Source organism: Rana temporaria, chromosome 3 (assembly GCF_905171775.1).
Source record: "Rana temporaria chromosome 3, aRanTem1.1, whole genome shotgun sequence".
Classification (NCBI taxonomy): domain Eukaryota; kingdom Metazoa; phylum Chordata; class Amphibia; order Anura; family Ranidae; genus Rana; species Rana temporaria.
In genome coordinates this window covers 432,650,940-432,659,202 of record NC_053491.1, presented here as the reverse complement: position 1 = coordinate 432,659,202, position 8,263 = coordinate 432,650,940, and the positions used below count along the sequence as shown (strand labels likewise).

Here is an 8,263-nt window from a genome sequence, read left to right as displayed (position 1 = left end):
ACATCTCCACTCCAAAACGCCTGACGCCGAACGCCTGAAGCTCAAACAAGTCCTGGACCCTTTTTTGTCGTGCGAATCGGGCGGTTTGGGCGTTTCTGAGCATTTCTAATTCCCATAGAAAGTAATGGAAACGCTTGATTCAAACGACTAGCGCAACAACGAGCGTTGGCTACTGGCGTTTTGTCGCTTTAATCAATAGAACATTTCACCCAGGCAGAAGATAAAAAAAATCTACCAACATAGCAACAAGTGATAAAAAGATGATCATTTTTCCTATTGGCTAAAACAAAAAATGTTGAAGTACAAAAACTTTGGACGACGCTGTATGCAAACGCACAAATAAGCATGAATACGCGCGACAAAACGCAGGGAAAAAACGCCGGAAAAAACGACCGAACGACCTACGTTCAGGTGTGAATGCAGCCTAACTGACACTGCTAGTGATTAATCCAGTGATGATACTGTATGCTGACACTGTATTAATGACACTGGCTGAGAAGGGGTTAACATCTAGGGGAAATCAAGGGGTTAACCGTGTGCCTAAATAAGGATGAGCTCCGGCATGTTTGCAAGGTCCACATGCAGAGGCCGTCAGGAAGTCGGCACTGCGCTAATCACAGGCAGTGAGACATTTCCCGATCCCTGTACCCGCGCATTGGGACAATGTCTCGCTACCTGTGATTAGCGCAGTGCCGACTTCCTGGCGGGCTCTGCATGTGGACTTTGCGAACACGCCGGAGCTCATCCTTAGGAAGAAAAAGCAGCCAGATCGCTGTACACAGTACACAGAGTTCTATGTTTTTGTGTTATTGGCCACAGCTGATCAGCTGACTTCAGCCTAAAACATTGGCTGAAATCAGCTGCCAAATTTGTGCTGTGTCCAATCATAGTACCAGTCGGCAGGGGGACGTGTGCATGTGAGCCCCAAACTCGGAGGCAAGCCAGCAACGTACAGGAATGTTGTCCAGCCTGCCAGTGCAGTTCAACTGCAGTAAAACTACGGTGGATGGGCAGCAAGTGGTTAAGCAATATTTCCGCACAATGGTTCAACACTAGCAACAGGTTTACCCTGCAAGTGGCACAATGTAATGAATTTTGGAATTGCACCGTCTAGTCTTAGGCGCCTTTCACAGTAGGCTGACTCCGTCACTACGGAGTCCGCCTGCTCCTGCCAGCTCTTAGCGGGAGATCTGTCCACAGATCTCCGCTGAGCCGACGGATGACAAGCTCCTCTCCGCACACTAAGCGGGGAGGGGCTTGTTGAGCGACGCTGTCTCCTATGGAGTGATCTGATGAAAACGGACAGCATGTCCGTTTTCATCAGATCTTACCCGATCCGATATGGAAGGATGGGGACGTATCCCCATACGTCTGTTTTTAGCGGATCGGATCAGATGTCAGCGGACATGTCTCCGCTGACATCCGACGCTCCATAGAGATGCATGGAGTGGCCGTTCAGGTCCGCCGTCAAAACTGACAGGCGGACCTGAAAGGTCTGTCCGTGTGAAAGGGGCCTTAAAGAGACGGGTGCTGTAGGCTATGTTTCAAGTAGCAAGTTGGTCTAGAAACCTAAGATATACATTGTTCTGGTATACTCCAAGTGGCTGTCTGTAAACCATATTCACGCTAATAAAAAAGAAAAAAAAAACTATTAAAAAATATATATAATATATACAGTATATATTGCAGGTAATTTCAAACTATAGTCTTTCCAGAAATCATTGTTCCTAAAATTTTAACACACTACAATATGTCCCAGAGTTTTCCCTCTTAGCAACCAACTTTCGATTTAAGGCTCATTTTTCTCTCTTTAGGGCTTTCATAAGCCTTGTAAACAACATCTCATTGTTCTGTAGACATCTCAGTATAGTCCCTGGCTGAATGGTTCCTGCTGCCAAATTCTTCTCATGGTATCTGAAGCATGTGGCAGCCAATCGTTCATATTGACAAACGGATCCAAATTGTGGTACCTTAGCTTTAAAGGTACAAATACAGTCGGAAGAATCATCATACACAATCCAGGACCCAGACGTTTTTTCTTATAGAAAGATACTGGTGGTGTAATTTGGTCATGCTTCACATAAAATATAAAAGTCAGATTTGTTTGGTTATTGATGGAGTCAGCTCCAGATCCATGGCACCATAGTGGCAAGTCTCCTTTTAGGTTCAGTCCAGTGAGAGCCAACATTCGACATGTCTAAAGTGTGGAGTCCCTAACCAGATGTCCATTGTCAGCCAGTATTCTCCTCTCTGTGTTTGTAGACTTGATGGAAGTTGAGTATTTGGAGCGTCGGTTACAACATAAGCACAGGATCTGTTTGAAGGTCGCGCGCATCTCATTGTCTCTGTAAGAGTAGACAATGGGGTTGATGACGGAGTTGATTTCAGCAAGAAGAAGGAAATACTTTTCTACGGTCAACACGTCACAAGATGTGCAGCCTAACCCATCCAGAAGGAGGATCACTTGCCCTGGTGTCCAGCAGATTACAAAGGCGCCTATGGAAATAAAAACAGACAGGAAGGTAAGTAAGTTAGGGGAATTATAATACAGAATTCCAAAAAAAAAAAACAAGAATAATAAAAAAAAAAAAGAGAACAGTCATACTACTAGCAGAACCCAAACAGAAGGATAACACTTAGGACCCATACACACGAGAGGATTTATCCGCGGATACGGTCCAGCGGACCGTATCCGCGGATAAATCCTCTAGAGGATTTCAGCAGATTTCTATGCGATGGCGTGTACACACCATCGCATTGAAATCCGCGCGGAAATCCTCTGGCGATGACGCGTCGCCGCGATTATGACGCGGCGACGGGCGCGACGCTGTCATATAAGGAATTCCACGCATGCGTCAAATCATTACGACGCGTGCGGGGAATCCCTTCGGACGGATGGATCCGGTGAGTCTGTACAGACGAGCGGATCCATCCGTTGGGATGGATTCCAGCAGATGGATTTGTTGAGCATGTCAGCAAATATCCATCTGCTGGAAATCCATCCCAGGGGAGATTTCTCTGCGGATAAATATCCGACGGAGTGTACACACCATAGGATCTATCCGCAGAAACCCATTTGATGGGATTTATCTGCGGATAGATTCTATGGTGTGTATGGGGCCTAAGACTCGGTTCACACTGGGGCGACTCGTCGGGCGACGCAGCCGCCTGACAGGTCACGTCCCATTCTAGTGAATAGAACCGTTTCTAATAGGAGCGACGCAAGTCGCTCCGACTTAGAAAAAGGTTCTTGTACGACTTCGGGGGCGACTTGGGGCGACTTGCATTGACTTCTATACAGAAGTCATTTTGCAAGTCGCCTTAGAAGTAGTCTTCAGGTCGACTGGCCGAGTCGCCCCCGAAGTCGTGCCGCCCCTGTGTGAACCGACTCTAACATGTTGACCCAAGCAGGTCGGTCGTCTTTATAGAGAATAATAAATTCAGTTCAGGTCTCTAACATTCCATGCTTATTGGGCACCAAGGATGGGATGCCAACTACACATCCCCCAGGTGCAAATGCCAGAAGGAGATTATTACACGTCGTTTTGTTCCATCACAAAAAACGACCGTCTGTACGCGGCATAAGTGTGCAAAACTACAAGGTCAACTTGTTTTCGAGCTTATTTACAGATGGTTGGAAACATGTAAACACCTGATTGGCCACAGGTTTTAAAAGAAGCATTCACAATTGGGTTTAAAAATATGAATAATATGCATGATTAGTAAAGGTTGATATCCCCTTCATTTAAAGCGGAGGTCCGGTTAAAAAAATAAAATAAAATAAAAGTCAGCAGCTACTAACACTGTAGCTGCTGACTTTTAATAAGGAAACTTACCTGTCCAGGGTGCCCGCGATGACGACAGCCATTGCTCAGGTCTCGGCTGCCCCGCCGCCATCCTCGGTGAGGGAATCAGGAAGTGAAGCGTTGCGGCCTCACCGCCCGATTCCCTACTGTGCATGGGCGAGCCGCGCAGCGCTACGTGAATGGGCGATGTCTCCTGGGACACACACAAGGTCCCAGAAGACATCGCTCCCCCATTCCCCAGGAGACAGGGCAAGGAGGAGAAGAAAGAAGACGGATCGCGGATCAGGAAGTGGCAGATTAGGACATTCTGCCTAGCAACGGGCACTTCTGATATGTATAAAACAAATAAAAAAGTTTTTTATTTTTGCAGCATTTAGGATTTTTTTTTTTTTTTCAGGGTGGAACTTTGCTTTAAGGCCTCATGTACACTGCTGCTGGTAAACGCACATTTGGGAGCAGTTGGGCATTTTTTTCAGCTGCCCCTGAATTCTCCTCTATGTTATTTTATCAGTACATGTACACAGGATGTTTATAGTCGTTTCTAGTTGAGTTTAGAAGCTTTTTTTGGAACACAAAAAATGTGTTCAGACGGATGTTCAGAGGCATTTTAAAAGCTAAGCCAGCCATAGATGATTCAAATCTTAGCTGGTCCCTGCTGAACTTGGCTGAGATTTGAACCATCTATGGGCAGGCTGATTGCACCCAAGTGGATCCATCAATTGGCTTGGGTACAACCATCATGTTGGACTTCTAGCATGTGATTATTGGTTCTTCAGGTAGGGATAGCTCCCCGTCCCTAGCTCCATGGGAGCCATTACCTTATCAATACTGTTGCAGGAACACTGAGGCGGCATTCACACCTGGGTGAATCGCAGGTAAAATTCAAACCGGTTTGCTAATTTGACAAATTGCACAATGTCAATTTCAGATGCCAATCATTTTAATGGCACCTAAAAGCGCAGTGCTGTTCTGCCTCAATAAATCGTGGCAAACTGCATCATGCAAAGCTTGTCGCCGTAAAAGTGCTCCCGATCCTTTTTTTTGGCGACAAGCTTCACGTGATGAGGTTTGCTGTGATTGTGACAATTGCGGAAGAACCGTACTGCATTTCTAGGTGCCATTAAGATGAGTGCCATCTGAAATTTGCGTTGCGCAATTTGACATTTTAGCAGAGCGTTTTGAAATCACAGGCAGAATCGTGGCAAATCTTTTTTTTTTTTTTATAACCGAGAAACCGGTCCGCCCGGACCACAACAGTATATTTACCACATCAACATTGGCATAGAGATAGAAATATACACATAGACACACAGCATTATACATGGCACATACAACAGTCATCTCCCTGTTGGGTGTGTGTCTCCCAAAGAAGGCAGCAAGAACCCAAGTGGGAAGGCCACTATGAGCCCCCGTCTCCTCCGGTGCACAGCCCTAACGGGCCGTCACCACCTATCTCTATCAAGAATTGATGACGTTCTACAGCATGTTACAGAACCAAACATCTGGGCCCGGCCGGTCCAGCCTCCCCTCCTATTTTCCCCAAAGAAAATGGAATAAAAGTAAAGATAATATAGAGATAAATAGAGAAGAGTGGGATGGGGGGGGGGGGGGGGGGTTGCACAAGCAAGGATACTGCAAGGCGCCCCAAGGGGCGTAGTCTTCTCTTTGGTTAATCGCAAATACTGAAAGGTCAGGTACCACTCCCGTAACAGAGTGGTCGGGGGTCACTCAGTCCTCGAATCGTGGCAATTCTGCCCGCAATTCAAGAGCCTAAAGCCTGGTACACACGCTCGAATTTTCAGCTGACTTTTGTCCAAAGGGCGTTGGCCGTGAATTTGTCTTGCATACAAACGGCAAAGAGTTGTCGGCCAACAAACATGAAACTACGTGGTTTTTCCGCTCTTTAGCACCACCATTTGGACACCTTCTGCCCAGAGGCGATTCGGTTCGCATGTGTTGCGCTATATAAGTTTCTCACTCACTCACTCATTCTGTTAATGTTGTGTTTGGTGAGCATTGCTTCTGAGCACGCGTGTTTGTACTTTGGACTTTTGTCCGACGGACTTGTGTACACACGATGGGAAAACCTGGCAGCATACAATTGTTGGCGGAAATTTTGAAAGCATGCTATCCCACATTTGTCCGCAGAAAATCCGACAACAATTGTCCGATGGAGAGTACAAAAGGTCGTATTTTCCGCCAACAGCCTGTTATCACACAATTCCCGTCGGAAAATCCGATCCACTTTACTGTTCCCTAATCAACATTGTGGTTGCAGGAAAGAAAATCGCATCATCTATGGCCTGTCTTTGCTTTCTTGTTCGAGTTTGACAGCTTGGAAGAGTTTACCTGATGGCTAATGGTACAAATTATTGGACGAATGATCGTCATTTTTTTTTTGCATGCTATCGAAAATAAAAGGGAAAGTAATGAAAATTCGGAAGTGATGTATTGTAATGTATTGTATTGTATTTTTGGACGACAGCTGTATTGATTAAAATGAAAATCGTAGTAGAAAGATTTCTGTGCTTGTCCCATTGGATAATTTTGCATGAACTGTCGTGATCAGCTCTTTAAAGATGGGTACTATCAGATTATTGTATGTTTTTTTTTGTCCGATTTTCTGAGCGTGTATATGGGCCTTAAAGCCTCGTACATGTGACCGGTTTTCCTGGCAGGAAAACTGCCAAGAAAGCTTTTAGCCGGGAAAACTGGACGTGTGTTATGCTTCCTCGCAGTTTTCCCAACAGGAAAACAGCCGGGAATCCTGGCGGGAAAATAGAGAACCTGCTCTCTATTTTCCCGTCGGGATTCCCAGCGTTTTTTTTTTCTTTTCGCCAGATCTACTACTTACCTATTGGAAACACCGCGAGGCAGTGCCGATGGAGCATACACACAGCCGGGATTCCCGGCCAAAGCTCCATGGTAGTTTTCCTGCCGGGTTCTCGGCTTTCCCCTCGGTTTTCTCGGCTGACTTTTTACCGCCGAGAAAACCGAGCGTGTGTACAGGGCTTAACAGCTGCTGCAAACTGTGGCTGGTTTTTCTTCATAATAGCAGTTTAAACCGGACTACACTGTAGTAATATATATTGAAAGATGGTGCAATCAAGAACAGAAACTGTAAATTTATGGGCTATAGTGCTTCTAGCCCCAGCATCAGAGGCCAGATCATAGGCCACTAGACCTGTTTAATGGTTACACCCTAGTGACTTGCTCTCTGATATCATAAGACTGCAGCCAGCCCTGCCATATAAAATGGGTGTATGCCTAAATCCAGCAGGCAAGGAGTTAAATGCAATTAATCCACCCTCAATCTGTGAAATGGAAAAACGCCTCTTCTTAGAGACGTAATAATTACAATGACCTTGGCCATTCAGTGAGTTCTTGGAATGTTTTATATAATGGTTTGCAGGCTTTCTGCATTTCATGTCTCCAGTGGCTCTCAGCAAGGTCCCTATCTTGTCGTGACTGCACTGCTAAACATGCCTCTCCAGACATACTGTATAAATAACACACTTTATACTTCTTTGTAGACATAAAACGGGAATGCCATGAACAAACTGCATTGAAACAAGGCTGGGGGTCTGCAGTGAGAAAGGTAATGAATTGGCTGCAGGGAGGATTGTTTGTATTTTCATGACAATCTAAATCTGACGCCTTTCCAGTAGAGATCAGAATAAAAAAGGATGAAGATAATAGAGTTGTGATGGACAACCCAGTTAAACTCAAATTCTTCTCAAAATAAGTTTGGTTAGAGTAGAGAGAAATTTACACTATAAGGTAGGGTTGCTACCTGTCCGGGATTCACCCGGACAATTTGGGTTTTAAATAACATGTCCGGGTTTCAGGTGGACTGAAACCTGGGCACATTATTCAGACTAGGCTGTGGCTCCCCAAGTAACCAAGATAAGTCACACACAAATCTGTTGCCATCTGGGAGCTGCGGGCAGCTGTCTGGGGGGCAGGGTGATGTCAGCAAAAGCAATTTGACCACACCCACATTTTGCTGCGGCACACTATGCGCACCGCATTACTACTCTCCTTGGGCACCCAAAGTGTTTGGGTTTGGCTTGAAGAAAAGGTGGCAACCCTACTATAAGGTCAAAAGCATGCTGACACTCCTTCAAATGATTGCATTGAGGTAGTTTTACCGTAGTGAAAAATACTGTTTACAAAGACATCTGTTTGCTTCCAACCATGCAGCAGCAGTTCGGGGAAAACCTTCTTGTTCTAGCAAGACCTTGCCTCTGTGCACAAGGCCAGCCGTGGTTTGACGAATTTGTTGTAAACAGAGCCCTGACCCAAACCTTCCTGAGAAGCTCTGGGATGAATGCCAGCCAGGTCTTCTCGTCCAGGACCAGTACTTGACCCCACAATGCTCTTTTGGTAGAATGGGCACAAATTTTCCTGAAAACATACCTTACCACAATGGTGGAGGCTGATATAGTCAAAAAAAG

The 8,263-nt window shown here is 45.6% G+C and overlaps 1 protein-coding gene across 2 annotated transcripts in view; it reads right to left on the bottom strand.

The window, feature by feature from the left end:
• Positions 1–1,646: 1,646 nt before the first annotated feature.
• The window catches only part of LPAR2 (lysophosphatidic acid receptor 2), a 77,247-nt gene continuing 70,630 nt past the window's right edge, over positions 1,647–8,263 (bottom strand). For both annotated transcript variants that reach the window (XM_040346361.1, XM_040346360.1), the window contains exon 3: positions 1,647–2,496. In XM_040346361.1, coding sequence (XP_040202295.1) covers positions 2,198–2,496 — 299 coding nt within the window. In that variant the 3' untranslated portion in view covers positions 1,647–2,197. The remainder of the gene's footprint in view (positions 2,497–8,263) is intronic.